At 57.5% G+C, this 13850-nt stretch overlaps 2 protein-coding genes across 4 annotated transcripts; both read left to right on the forward strand.

The window, feature by feature from the left end:
- The first annotated feature begins 1296 nt into the window (after positions 1 to 1296).
- On the forward strand, positions 1297 to 4646 carry RPS14 (ribosomal protein S14). The gene is made up of 5 exons (XM_061360087.1): positions 1297 to 1446; positions 2682 to 2832; positions 2965 to 3126; positions 3553 to 3629; positions 4536 to 4646. The coding sequence occupies exons 2-5, from the start codon at positions 2684 to 2686 to the stop codon at positions 4601 to 4603; spliced, it is 456 nt and encodes a 151-aa protein (XP_061216071.1). The 5' UTR covers positions 1297 to 1446; positions 2682 to 2683; the 3' UTR covers positions 4604 to 4646.
- Positions 4647 to 9746: 5100 nt separating this feature from the next.
- CD74 (CD74 molecule) lies at positions 9747 to 13598 on the forward strand. Of its 3 annotated transcripts, XM_061360139.1 has the most exons (9): positions 9747 to 9882; positions 10967 to 11142; positions 11241 to 11332; positions 11430 to 11483; positions 11675 to 11770; positions 11964 to 12057; positions 12472 to 12660; positions 12943 to 13032; positions 13222 to 13598. In XM_061360139.1, the coding sequence occupies exons 1-9, from the start codon at positions 9812 to 9814 to the stop codon at positions 13227 to 13229; spliced, it is 870 nt and encodes a 289-aa protein (XP_061216123.1). In that variant the 5' UTR covers positions 9747 to 9811; the 3' UTR covers positions 13230 to 13598. The 3 variants fall into 3 exon arrangements, with proteins under 3 accessions (XP_061216123.1, XP_061216124.1, XP_061216126.1); XM_061360140.1 differs by lacking the exon at positions 12943 to 13032; XM_061360142.1 differs by lacking the exon at positions 12472 to 12660.
- Positions 13599 to 13850: the final 252 nt, after the last annotated feature.

The following is a 13850-nucleotide window of genomic DNA, read 5'->3' on the forward strand; positions in this document are numbered from 1 at the left end:
CACGGGGAGCAGGGAGCTCTTCTCCCTGGTGGCAGCTGAGAGCTTTGCATCCTGCAGAGACCTGCGATGCCTGGCCGGAAAAAGGAAAAGGTACCCCATAAGACGTCAGCCTTGTTCATACAGGGATCCCCCCTATAAACATGCAGCACCCCAGAGCTGTGGAGCTGATTGATGGGTGCGGGAAGGCGGTCAGAAGTTTCCCACAGGGCAGCAGCAAATGCTGTCAGTCAAGCAGGGGTGCTGCAGATGTTTGCCGGCTTTTGGACAGTGCAGCCTTGCTACGGGGCCATTATAAGGAGCCTCCCTGGTACCTCTGCTCCCCTGCGGGCGGACCAGCTGATCGCAGCTCCTGGGTGCAGATCGGAACCTGTCGGCTTTCCCCACCCATGCAGGCACCCATGGGCGTGCTCCCAGGCTGTCACTCACAACCCAGACCTACGTGGCACCGAGCTCACCGAGCACAGGGGCGAGGCGTCTGAAGCAGGGCAGCACCAGGGCCGGGAAGTGGATGTAAAGTCAAGCACTGTAAGGTCTGGTTCAGTCTGCCTTTTTCCAGAGGTCTTTGATGTTTCCCATCCTTACTCTCCTGAATGCTTTTAAAATCACTTGGAAACAGAAAACATTCTCTTGCTGGACAACCTTAGTGTAAAACGTTGCGAATGTATATTGTTTGCTGGAGAGGCGGAACAGATCTCCCGATGGTTGCTCTGGGAGGGCAGTCCCTGCACCATCGCTCGCAGCTGCAGAGCCCACAGGGAATGACTGGGTTGGAATCTCTCCCGTTAGCTCCTTAACAGAAAATACTCCAGAGCTCTGTGTATTAAACCCACCACGTACATCCCCTTATGGGGAAAATCGCAAACACCTCCTCGCTGTCAGGGCTCCTGCCTGAGCTCAGAGCAGGGACAAGCGGCTGCCTGGAACCCTGACAGCAAAGGGGAAAGGCTTGTGCCGCAGCCCAGCCCTAGCTGAGCCCGGTCAGTGCATACTGCGGCAGCGTGCTGGCATTACAGTGGTTTTCATCGTTGTTTTTAAACCGGTTCAGGCCTGCATTTCCGAAGCGTTCCCAGAAGGGCTCTGTCAGCACCACACGCACCGCCGCCATCTTTGGGAGGGACGCGGAGGATGGAGGATGCCGCCATCTTGGGAAGGGACATCGGAACGTGGCCGCCGCCATCTTGAGAAGGAACCCTTCGGGAGGCGGCCGCACCGGGAGGTATTTGGGGAGGACAACCGGACCGGTTTGCCCTCGGTATCGCCGGTCACGGTTTCACGGGACCGGCGGGGCAGGGAGCGGGGCAAAGCCCTGCCCGTGCGATTGGCAAACGCCGTTCCCCAGCCCCATCTTGCCGCTTCCCGCTATCACTTCCGGGTGAGCGGCGGTGACTTCCGGCTTCTGAGAGCAGCACTTCCTTTGCAGCGGCGGCCGCCGGAGCAGACGCGCAGGTGAGAGAGGGGTCGAGCGCATCCGCCGCCATCCGCCCGCCCGCTCCTCGCCGCGGGCTCCCCGCCTGCTGCCCGCCTCCTGGGGCCCGGGGCTCCGCAGGGCAGCGCGGATGGCGCCGGGGGAGCGCACCCGAAGGAGCGGGGCGCTAGGCCGCGGTCGAGCCGGGGGCTGGCGGAGCTGCGCGCTCCGGGGCTCCAGCGCATGGTGAAGGGCGGCTGGGCCTGGTGCAGTGGAGGAGCGGGAGGCCTGGCCACGGGCCATGACCTTGGGCTGTGCGCGGTGGAGGCTGCGGGAGGGCCCTGAGCGGCTGGGGCTGCCCCTGATGCGGGCTCGGGTGAGCGCTGGAGAGCAGCCGGTTGCTCGCACCGAGGTCAGTGTTGGCGTCACCGCGCCTGCACAGTTGTGTCGCTGCGGTTCATGGCTGTGGTGTCCATGGAGCCTTTTGCTGACTGAGGCAAGAGGATGTGGCTCTCCGAGTGCCTGTGTAAGCCTTGGTTTAACAGTCGGTGCTCAGTGCAGATTGCTGTGCAGAGAGCACTATCGGGCTAAAGCCTGTGGGTGAAAGTAGGTCGTGCTTGGATGGGGTTCCTTAATGAAGTCATCAGGGTTTTCTCATGTGCAAGGCGCTGGTTGTAGCTGGGATGAGGCAGGAGAGGGCAATAGGGAACCATCTTCCTGTACTCGGGAGCAGATACACGGGTTCCTGAGCCACCCAGCCAAGCCCTGCTGAGTGCTTGGGCTTCAGAGCGAAGACGTACCTGGGTTAGTCGCAAGGATGTGGTCAGGACACCAATAACATAGAAGAACCCAAGTTAGTACTTGAAAGGTTTGCAGAGCCAGAGCTTTGTGGCAGTGCCTGTGTCTTTAATAATTGTCTGGTTAGGTGTTTCCTTTCCTATAGGCATGAACAAGCAAGGGGAAGCGCTCAGTAGTGCTGGTTATCAGGGAGAGGGTCTCCCTAGTGCTCTGGGGACATCAGTTGCACGAAGCACAGCCTAGGTACCTCCTGCTCTGAAGGGCAGCAGCAGGGACCCCACTGAACAGTTGTGGGTGGTGGGCTCCCTGGCTGCATACAGCAAAGGTGGGAACCTTGGGTTTTGTAAGCCCACTTGTACCCCACACTGCTACCTGTGTTTTGCCAGTCGTAACAAAGGATTGCAGTAGCAGGGAATTCAATAAAATCCTTAAGGAGGATGCTGAGAAATGCTCATACTTCTCTTCTGTTGTTGTTAAGAAATGGCACCTCGTAAGGGCAAGGAGAAGAAGGAAGAACAGGTCATCAGCTTGGGACCTCAGGTTGCTGAAGGAGAAAACGTGTTTGGTGTCTGCCATATCTTTGCTTCCTTCAATGATACTTTTGTCCACGTGACTGACCTCTCTGGCAAGTGAGTATTGACCACCCGTGGCCTTGCTGCAGACCCTGGGTCCTTCAGTTTTGAACACAGAAATGAGATTTGGGTCGAGGTTCCACCAAAGCCTTTGAGCTTTATCCTAAACTTCCCCTTTGCCTTCTGTAGGGAAACCATCTGCAGGGTGACTGGCGGCATGAAGGTGAAGGCAGACAGAGATGAGTCTTCTCCCTACGCAGCTATGCTGGCAGCCCAGGATGTTGCCCAGAGGTGCAAGGAGCTGGGCATCACTGCCCTGCACATCAAGCTGCGTGCTACCGGTGGAAATAGGTGTGTTGGCTGGGCCTGGCTTTCCCAAAGGATGTGGCATGGGCTTAGAACCAGACCCACAGCCTTTGTTCGTGCTGCTTCAGTTGGTAACGTGACTGCGGTCTGGGAACTTGACTTCAGACTTGCCCCAAAGGATGCCTGTTGCTTTGTGTGGTGCCTGGCTGATGTCACCCATTCTGAATGGCTTCTCCAGTTGACTGGCACAGGGGTGTGCTCTTATTTATTTGGGATGGGAAGGTGTTTGGAGACGTGTTAATTTGGAATGACACTGCAGTGCCTGTCTAGTGGTTGGTTGTGAATGATTTGGGTCTGAGGACCTGGATGTTTTGGGGTGGGGAAACTGATTTTAACACCATTAGCTGTTTGTGAGCTCTGTCCAACTTATGGATCGTTTAAGGGATTATTGGTTCTGGTTCTCTCCTCCAGGACCAAGACTCCCGGACCTGGTGCCCAGTCAGCCCTGAGAGCTCTGGCCCGATCTGGGATGAAGATTGGTCGCATTGGTGAGTGATGGAGAAAGCAGTACCTAGATGTGTCCTTTATGGTTCAGAGCCTTGCTACTTCAGAAAAGAAAACCAGTTTTGAGGGATTCTTTAGTAAAAGGAGCTTTACAGGCACATGTGCCACTCGGTTTGATGATTTAACGTTGGGATGTTTTTCTTGGCCTCTCTCAGATGGCACTTGAAGGTGTGATTTAATTTAAACAGATTCTTCAGGGTATGATTCACCAGGAGGCGGTGTGAGCAGGCTTCAGAAACAAGTTTCTGTCTGCAGGATAAACCCCTGCAGGATAAATCCACAGCAGGGTGCTCATGGTCCTCTGCTGGAGCAGTGCTTGTGCCAGAGCTGTTCAGTCACCTGGAAATACTGTGCTGGTCTCGGTTTAATGCTCTGAGTCAGTACTAGTGGAGGTCCAGCTGCTCAAGAAATGTCCCAGTTTGCTTTGGGTAGTTGTGGGAAGCAGTGGTGTTGGCTGCTCTAAAATGTACATCAAGCACCCTGTTTCTTTGGAAGTGCTGTGGCTGCTCAGTTTAAGTAGGATGGGAGAGGGGGGATTTTTGCTTCTGCAGCATTAAAAGTCTTTGATGAGCTCAGGGATAGCTTTCTGTCTGTGCATGGCCTCTGTACCCAACGGGTATAGCCATGGGGTGTTGTGGTTTAAGCTTAGATGGTAACTAGTACCACACAGCTGCTCACTTGCTTCCACCCCCGGTGGGATGGGGAGAATGAAAAGGTAAAACCCATGGGTTGAGATGAGAACATTTAGTAATTGAAATTAAATCAAATAACCCAGCTGAAACCAGGTCTCGGGGAGTGTGGTGGGGTTGGGTGGCTCTGCTGTGCCCAGTTGGTTTCTTGGGGTACCTCTGGAAGGTAACAGTGTGGTTCTTTGTTTCTTCTCCCTGCAGAGGATGTCACCCCCATCCCCTCTGACAGCACTCGCAGGAAGGGTGGTCGCCGTGGACGTCGTCTGTGAACAGTGCTGCACCTTTGCTTATTAAAACTCTCTTTTAAATCTCTTCTCCACTGTCTGTTTCTCATTGAGGCATGCTCAGAAGTTGAGTGGCTTCAGTTTAATCACATGCACGAATGGCTCATGCTCTTGGGGCTGGGTTGGTTTGGCTGGGGATGGTTGGTGCTGCTGAGGAGGTGCTCTTGATTATACATAGAAGGCTTCTAAAAGCACTGGAATTACAGCTCCTTTGGCTGCTCTGTTTATGTATTTATACTTCCAGGGGTGTTTAAGAAAATGACTCCTTACTTCTTAGGCCCTGCTGTTTGCTTCCATGGAATGTGCTGCCATCACCTGGAATAAGTGCCCAGATCCACCTTTGCCAATGTTGTAGCTCTCTAGGCTTTGAAACCGCTCCTGTGCCTGTCACTTCCTCAGATGTGGCAAAATCTTAGACCAAGATTCACAGGCATACAGTATTGAGAGGTGCTGATTGAGATTGGTGGGTTCTGTGTGCCTGTGGGTAAAATAGCTGTGGCTTCTACAGCTTGAGGAAGAGTTGACACTGTCGTTTGCAAGTCATTTGCACCTCCTGTGCAGTAGTGAGCTCAACCCTTGCACAGAGCAGCACTTGTCTGGTCATGAATCCCAGTCTCACAGTGCAGTGTGCTGTAGGTCAGGTTTGTGTCAAGGCAGCTACAGCTCGTCCAGCTTTGCCTCCTCGGTTGTGGGCTCTTGGCAGTGAGTGAGCTCATGAGCTGGAGGAATGTCTGTGCAGAAATACTTGTGGTCAGGTTTAAGTGATGGTTATTTATCAGAACTGGTTGAAAAACTGAAGGGTTCTTAGCAGTTACATGGCAAATAGGAGCAGTTTATAGCTGGTGTGTGACCTGTGAAGGTAAACTGACCGGCAGTGTTCTGATGTCCTGGGCTCTTGGACAAAGCATCCCCTCAGATCTTCCCTGTGAGGCGCTGGCACAGGGTGCCCAGAGGAGCTGTGGCTGCCCCATCCCTGCAGTGCTCAAGGCCAGGTTGGACACAGGGGCTTGGAGCAAGCTGCTCCAGTGGAAGGGGTCCCTGCCCATCGCAGGGGTTGGAGCTGGATGTGCTTTTAGTTCGTTTCCAACACAAACCATTCTATGATTCCAAGGCATGAGGACCTCATCACTTTCATGTGGGCTCCTTCCCACACCTTTGCATCTCCAAATGCTTTGGAGGGGGTTCCTTTGCCTGCCTGCTCCTCCTGAGCCCCCCTCCCTCCCAGGAGGGGTGCTGTGGCTGATGGTGGTGTCGGAGGTGCTCTGCTCTCAAAGCAGTCTGTTCTGGTGCAGTTCCTCCGCCTGGGTTGGATCCAGGCTGTGTTGCTCCTGTCAAGCTTGGTCTTCACTTGCTGAGCCCCAGCTCTGGCACAGTGAAAGGGGATGAGTTCCACAGCACAGGAAAGCGGGCTGTCTGATCTGAAGCCATGGTGTGCCTCGGTCTTCACAGGGAGAACTACTTGGATGCTCCTGGTTTCGAGGTGAGTCATGGTCTCTTGGAGGTGTCCTTGCTGTGGAGAAGAAAGCAGGGCTTGTGAGCAAGCAAGCTCCCTGCTGCTGGGGTTGCTGCAAACTCTTGCTTAATGCATGACTTCCCTTTTCTGTGGAAAAAAAATATCCCTGCCTGGGCTGATGCTCCCAAGCCAGCATTTCCCTTGGCACAGCCACAGTGTTTTATTTGTACTTTCAGATGTGGCCATGGAAAACCTGAGGGGAAACTTCCCTCACTGTCCTAAAAGTGCACTATTTCCCATTCAAATTGCTCTTTTCCTGTACTTAAAGTGTTCCTTGAGCTCTGTGGAGAAGGTGCTGAAAACACGAAGCCAGCAGTGGCTCAGCCAACACAGAGCTGAGGATGGAACAGGGCAGGGGAGCAGGATGCTGCTTGCTACTAACACCCCTAGGCAGTAGTGTTAGATACACTCTTACAGTGAAACCTGCTGCTGTCCTGGTGTGTGTGACTTTGTCCCTGGTGACATTCACAGGGTACCTTAGGAAAGCTCTACAGGAATATAACACCCAGGTTGGTATGAGTTTAACAGACCCTGCTTGCCTCTGGGTGTCGTTTGAGGTGGTTCCTGCTCACCTCCATCCCCTGCTGCCCACAAGGCAGAGCACAGCCACCCCAGGGTTTATCCAGGCTGTTTCCAAGGATGGGCATGGAAATAGGAAGGTGTCTGCTCAGTGGGGCAAGAAGTGGCTTTTCATCTGGCTGGTGGGTTCCCACCATGGCACAGGGTCAGGTCACAGTGGTGGTGAGCCTTGTGGTGGCATTGGCCTTGCTTGGCTCTGGAGAGAAGGGTGTTGAAGAACCAGATGGGACCTTTGGGTTTAACCTGGGGCAGGAGGAACCCAGAGCTCTCCCCTTGCTTGGTGCATCCTCCCCTGGGGAGGTTTCTGGGGCTCACACAGGGGGCAGGAGCTTTGCTCAGTACAGGATGGGGGATTTGCTTTCCTATCCTTTACCCTTTGGAAGCAGGAGCTCTGCCATCCACGTACCCTCACCATGCCGTGGGCAGGGGTTTCCCTGGGCTCACTTCACAAGTAATGGCAAAAGCAGCTGTTATTCCTCAGCCAACCTGGCATCAGAAACAGCTCCCTGTGCCCGTGTGAAACCCCCGGGAGAGCTGGAGAATGAGGAAGGGAAACCGGAGAGCCCAGCACAGAGCTGGGTGTGGGATGTGTCCTGGGGCTGTCTGGAGGGGAAGGCTCCCCTGGCTGAGCGTGTGGGTGGGTTTCATGGCTTGTGTTGGTCCCAGCTGGATGCCGTGTGGGATTTGGTGAGGAGCTGCATCATGGGATGCTCACCCCGCCGCAGGCACAGGGCTGTGTGGGATGCAGGATATCCCAGCCCTATAAACCCCTGGAGACCGGGCTGTGCTCTCCGGTGAGCCCTGCGGCTCAGTCATCCCGCTTGGGTTTGCCCAGGGGCTGCCCCTGTGCTGCTGAGCTGTCACCGCATGGGCAGTGGGGAACGTCCTCACCAGCCACCATACAGGCAGGGTCTGTGGGCTGGGAGCTGCAGGACGGGGGCTTGGCTGGTTCCAAACAGCTCCACGTGAATGCCCCTGGGGTTGTTTCTGCTTCCCTGCCTGCCATAATTGCTCTGCTGGCTCTGGTCGAGGTCCTTAGGGGATGAGCAGGTCTGAGCTGAGCCCTGAGCCTGCACATTGCTCCAGGTGCCTGCTTCTCACCCCAAAATCAGCCGGTTCCCAGCCTCCCTTCATGGTGCTTGTCAGGTTTTACACGGGCAGCACAGGATGTGCACAGAGACAAAGCCTCCGAGGTGATGGGTGGTGAGGAGTCTGTGCTGGTGCGGGTGCGGGTGCCAGCCGCAGGCTGTGGAATGGGATAAAGCAGCCTGGAGGCTGCTCTGTGACAACACCCGTGCTTTCCCAGGAAAATCCATTCACTGGCTTAGAAACCACTCTGGATGCCATGGCCAGTGCAGGCAGGTTGAGGGGAAGTACTGAAGGAGTCAATGGTGATGTCTGTGTGGGCTCATTCGGTGCTGGGCTCGGGGCGCTCAGCCAGTTCGGTGCCTGTGTTTGTGGTTTCAGAGTCAGGCCCTGCTCCATGAAATCACTGCGGGGTTTCGCTGTTCAGACTTTCCCTGGTTCCCCTTAGGGCTCAGGCTGGTCATGGGATGAGCCTGGAGCATGGGCCCGGCATGGGGGGCTTATAGGGAGCTGGGCTGAGGCTGTGAGAGAAAACCCTGTTCCCCAAGTCCCCCTGTACCAGCATGGGCTGAGAGAGGGCGGAGAGAGGAATGATTATGGAGGGGTTGATGTGAGTTTGTCCCCTCCCCTTTATCTTTAACCCCTCGGGATGGTTTCTGAATGCAGCAGCACTGCACAAGCAGCAGATAAGTGATTCCCCTTCACCCTTGGGCAGCCCCAGTGCTTTCCTGCTGGGTTGCATGGGGATGGGACCGCGCACCAAAGTCCTTTCCCTGTGTGGAGGCTGCTGGAGCATCCTCCACCAGTGCCTGCTTCTCCTCCAGGGCATCTGCTGGGGTACCCTGCGTCACCCCTTGGAAATGCTTTTCATACAATCCCGGACTGGTTTGTGTTGGAAGGGACCTTAAAGCTCATCCAGTTCCAACCCCTGCCATGTGCAGGGACACCTTGCACTAGAGCAGGTCGCTTTTAGGTTACTCCTTAACCCCGCTCTCCCAGCACACTGCCGGGCTGGCTGTGCCATCCCGATGGATGGATCCAGGACTGACTGGGAGAAGGGATGGAGCTGCTGAAGGAACCCACCCATGTCCTCCCCCTGTCCTCAGCCACTTCCCAGCCCTGGGGCCGTGTGGAGGTTTGCAGGTAACCAGTGACATCCAGGCCATTGCTGGGCCCTGGCCATGGTTGTGCTGGGTCCTGGTGCTGGGCATGGGGTGCCCGGAAAGGCCAAGCCCTAAGGCTCATTGCTGGCCCTGGGGATGTGTCAGCCCCAGGGTGCCCCAGGTCCTGTATAAAATCACCTACAATCAGCATTATGGGGTGGAATGCACACATAGCACTAACGGGGCTGTGGGGTGGGCTATGCCTCACTCCCACTGATGCTTTGGGGTCACCCACCTTGAGGGGCTGTTTCTCCTCCCTTGGGTTTGGGGGTTCAACCCCTGAAGCCATTGCAGATAGGGCAAGGGGGCTGCTGCAGGAGGGGTTTGGAAACACTCAGTGGTCCTTTAATCATCACCCCTGCAGCCAGAGAGGTGCAGGCCAAGCCCCCCTGCCCCGAGAGGGTACAAAGGGACCCCATGGAGGGTCCTGCTCAGCCTCTGGTATCGCACTCTGCATCCCACTTCCTTCCTCACGCATTGCCTTCCGCCTCCCCATCCCACCTCCTGTACCCCATATCCCACCTCCTGCCCACACCCAGGGGTCCCAGAGCCCGCCAGCCCCATGGCACTGGTTGTCACCAGGCCGGACACCGTGACCCATCAGTGGCAATGGGGTGGGAAGCGGCGCCCCATGGATTCACTGTGGTGCTCGCAGCCGCATCCAGCATCATCTGTGGACCGGGGACCTGCCGGGCTGAGGTCTGCCTGGCAACAAGTGATGCCCGTGCCGGCAGCCAATGGGGATTTCTCCTGCCCCCCCGCCCCGGGGGTGTCGGGGCAGGGTGAGGGCTGGGGTATTTCCCGCAGCAGCGCTCGGGGTGCTCAGAGCCCATCGGGGTGCGCGGAGCAGCCATGGCCGACGAGCAGCGGGACCTCATCTCCAACCGCGGCAGCAGCACGCTCAGTGTCGGGGGCACCCAAAGGTGCTGTGCTGGGGGCTTGGGGAGATGGGGGTCATGGGGAGGGCAGAGCGATGGGGATGTGGGGCAGAGGGGGTGTTGCGTGGCTGTGGGGTGGACCATGCAGTGGACACGACGGTTGGGCCAGGAGGGCACAGAGTGACTGTGGGGCAGAAAGTTGGGGTCATGCTGTGGCTATGGGGCTCTGTGCAAGGAAGGGGGCCGTGGCGTGGCTATGGGGTGGAAGGAGCTGGAGCATGGCTGTGGGGAGGGCAGGGGCATGGGGTGGCTATGGGGTTGAGGGGGTCACTGTATCTCTGGGGCGATGGGGATATGACATTGCTATGGGGTGGACAGGGGAACAGCACGGCTATGGGGCAGGCAGGGACACAGCGCAGACCCAGACCCCAACCGAGTCTGTGGGGCCACCCCCATGTCCCCACCACCCCCATGTCCCAGCCAGCCCCATCTCCCACACCCCGGGGCACGCCCAAAACTTCCAACCAATCAGGAGCGCGGAAGCTCTGACGTCACCGGTCGCCAGGCAGACATCGAGGCGGCGGGTCCCGCTCCGGACATTGCCTGCGGCAGCCGGGCAGCACCCATGGGGACCGGCGGCTCCCTGCTGCACCCATCAGGGTCCGGCAGCGTTGCAAGCGGCTGCATGGCGTTGGCTTTGCCTTGCCTTGGCATGGGGGGCTATGGCGGCAGTGACACCGCTGTTCACACTGAGGTGCACTCTGCCCTCTACCCCCTGGCATCAGGAAGGCTTCAGGGGGCTCCATCATTGCAAAAGGAGATGCTCAGAGCGATGCCGTGGCCCCACATCCCCCGTGCCCCACTGGTGCCTCCTCCCTCTCCCCCCGCGGTGGTTTTCGGTTCCCCAGTGTGGAGGAGGGACCTTCACGCTGAGATTTCACTTCTGCACATCGCGACGGGGCCAGTTTGTGCTTGGCTGGTGGCAAAGCCCCTGGGAGGTGATGGTGATGGTGATGGTGATGAGGAGGTGTGAGCACATCTGCTGCTGGGGGCTGGTGCTCCCCCTGTCATGGCAAGGGTTGGAACTGGATCATCTTTAAGGTCCTGTCTGTGACTCTCTGTGCTGCAGGTCTGTGCTGGGCAGGAGAGCCGCCCTCTCCACGCTCTCCATCCTGGTGGCCCTGCTCATCGCTGGCCAGGCCGTCACCATCTACTTCGTGTACCAGCAGAACGGGCAGATCAGCAAACTGACCAAGACCTCGCAGACCCTGCAGCTGGAGGCGCTGCAGAGGAAGCTGCCGGCCAGTCCGTAACCCCACGGCACCACTGTGGTGGTGATGGAGGGTGGCTGGGAGAGGGGACCACCGGCCCCGGCGCCCCTCACACTGCTCCTCCCTCGGCAGGTGCCAAGCCGGTGAACCAGATGAAGATGGCCATGATGAACAGCCCCATGGTCATGAGGGTCCTGCCCCTGGCCACCTCTGCAGCCAACAAGGTAAGAGATGCTGAGCACTGCGTGGCTGCTGCCTGCTGCCCTCGGGGCTCAGTGCCAGCCCTTGTGCTCACCCTGTCCCTTTGTCTTTTCCCTTGAGGCCATGGCCCCAGCCAGCAACAAAACCGAGGACCAAGTCAAGCACCTGCTGCTGGTAAGGTCCCCGGTGCCCCTACCGACCCCATAGCTTTCCCCTCCGCTGCTTGTCTGGGGATCCGTTGGGATGCTCAGAGCTGGTGGGAGCTCCTGGCCTCCTGCGGTGCCCGTGTGGCTGGTACCAGCAGAGCTGCATGCATCACACCTCGTTCCTCTTTGCCCTGTCTCACTGTGGTGGTCCCTCTGCAGCAAGCAGACCCCAGGAAGATGTTCCCGGAGCTGAAGGACAGCCTGATGGACAACCTGAAGCGCCTGAAGAGCACCATGACTTTCGAGGACTGGCAGGTCAGTGCATCCCCTTGAGGAACACTGCTCTGTGCAGGGACTGGGGTGTCCGCACCAGTCCCGCTTGAACCAGGCCAGGGTTACTCTCCCTCCACGGATGCTGGTGATGCTTATGATCTCCCTTGGTCCAAGCTGCAGCTTGGTGCACCGCTCTCACCCTGTGATGGTTAATGTGCTGCTCCCCCTCTTGCAGTCCTTCGAGTCCTGGATGCACAAGTGGCTGCTGTTTGAAATGGCCAAGAACCCCAAGCCAGAGGAGAAGCATAAGGAGATCCCAGCGAAGAAAGGTACCAGGGATGGGGGCTGCTGAGCTGGGAAGGGTTGGGACGGGCCCTTTGGGAACAACCACCCCCTGTAGGTGCCACCATGGTGCTTCCCAAGGGCAACCAAACCCTCACCCTTGGCCACAAGGTCCCTTGGTGACCCCTTCATTCCATGGGGTACCTCTGGTTGGCGATGCTTGGGATACCACAGGGCTGCTGCTTGTAGGGCTTTGGGGATGAGTGAATGTCAGAGAAGCTGCAGCACCTCCCCACATCCTCATTCCTGGGCTGGCCCCAGAGCTTCAGGTCACCGTGGTGGGGGCTTCTTCACCTTCCAAATCGGATTTAACTGCTCTGGATGGGAAGCTCCTGCAGACCCCAGGCAGCAGAAGGGCTGGGGGGGTTCCAGCATCTCCCCTTTGTTCTTGTTGCCCTTAGTGCTAACTAAGTGCCAGGCGGAGGCCAGTTCTGGGGGTGTGCATCCGGGCCGGTTCCAGCCGCAGTGCGATGAGAACGGGGACTTCCTGCCCAAGCAGTGCAATGCCTCCACCGGCTACTGCTGGTGCTCCTACAAAAACGGCACCAGGATTGAGGGCACTGCTACCCGGGAAGAGCTGGACTGCGAGGGTAGGTGGCCAGGGAGGGGAAGGAGAGCAGGGAGCAGCCTGCGTGGATGCTGCTCCTTGTTTTAGTTGCGGATAGGGAGAGCTGAGAGAGGGCAGAGAGTGCTCAAGCTGTAGGGAGCATCCCACATTAAGGCTGGAGGGGTCCCTAAACCCAGCGCTCACCTTGGGGAGCTGCAGCTCGAGGTGTGGGGTGAAGGTCTTCCATCAGCTCATGGTGTGGGTGCAGGCTCTGCCCCACTGCCCTCGGAAGGCCCAGCACCCACATCCTGCCCTCTCCCTGCAGCCGCTGCCACCGCTGCCCCCCGCACCACCCCGGAGCTGGAGGAGATGATGTTCTCCGGGGTGGACATGCTCAGGCTGGGCGCAGAGAAAGGTGAGTCCTGGGGTGGGGGGGGGGCTGCAGCAGAGGATGCAGGGGGCTATGGGGGGGTCCATGTCCACCCCCAAGAGCATCAAAGAGGTGCTGGGGAGATGGAGGTTGTGATGGAGACAACAAAAGCAGCCTCAGCTCTGGAAGGTCCTGGAGCCATCCCACTGACTCCCTGCCCTCTTTCCCCCACAGCCAACTAGAAGAGGATGCCACAGTTGCTGGTCCAGACTCCAGCATCCAGCTCACATTTAGTCTCTTTGCTCTGTTTCATTTCTGCTCTTACACTGCTTTCCAAGGCGATTAACAGCGGGTGCCCCTGCCCCTCAAGGCATTGGTTGTGCCCCTTCCTGTGCTGCAGGGCCAAGCTGCCACCAGTGCCAGAGCCACAGCATCCCCCCAAGGTGGGTACAGGGGGCTGGAGAATGATTTCAACAGTGTCAGACCCATAAATCCTGTTCCCTTTTGCTCATGGGCATCCCGCAGCAGCCCGACAGGCACAGAGCTCACCCTGCTGAACGAGCCACTAATGCTTTCTTACACTGAATGAACATTAAAAGCAGCAAAACAACCTCCACCAGCTTCTTATCTGCCCCCCGTAGGTTGAAGCCCTGGTAGAGTGCAAGAATAGAGGGATTTGACTGGGGAGTGCTTGGCTTTGATTCATGTTCATATTCAGCTTGTGCCTCCAGGCTGGAGCGCAGCCTCAGCACTGGGAACAGTGGGCAGAGCTGGCCCTGGAGCCAGAGGGGCTTTTAATTCTTCTGACTAGAGCTGATAATTCCTTTATCAATGACTTTACAAGCTAATTATTTCCAATAAAC

Source organism: Neopsephotus bourkii, unplaced genomic scaffold (assembly GCF_033783945.1).
Source record: "Neopsephotus bourkii isolate Nb327-2 ecotype Australia unplaced genomic scaffold, CSIRO-AGI_Nbou_v1 NB_1016, whole genome shotgun sequence".
Taxonomy (NCBI): domain Eukaryota; kingdom Metazoa; phylum Chordata; class Aves; order Psittaciformes; family Psittacidae; genus Neopsephotus; species Neopsephotus bourkii.

Excerpts from the sequence above, each read along its gene's own strand:
- RPS14 (XM_061360087.1), top strand. The coding sequence starts at position 2,684 with ATGGCACCTCGTAAGGGCAAGGAGAAGAAGGAAGAACAGGTCATCAGC. Across the intron at positions 2,833-2,964 it reads GTGACTGACCTCTCTGGCAA|GGAAACCATCTGCAGGGTGA; the intron begins GTGAGTATTGAC and ends TGCCTTCTGTAG. Across the intron at positions 3,630-4,535 it reads GATGAAGATTGGTCGCATTG|AGGATGTCACCCCCATCCCC; the intron begins GTGAGTGATGGA and ends TTCTCCCTGCAG.
- CD74 (XM_061360139.1), top strand. The coding sequence starts at position 9,812 with ATGGCCGACGAGCAGCGGGACCTCATCTCCAACCGCGGCAGCAGCACG. Across the intron at positions 11,143-11,240 it reads GCAGAGGAAGCTGCCGGCCA|GTGCCAAGCCGGTGAACCAG; the intron begins GTCCGTAACCCC and ends CTCCCTCGGCAG. Across the intron at positions 12,058-12,471 it reads GGAGATCCCAGCGAAGAAAG|TGCTAACTAAGTGCCAGGCG; the intron begins GTACCAGGGATG and ends TGTTGCCCTTAG.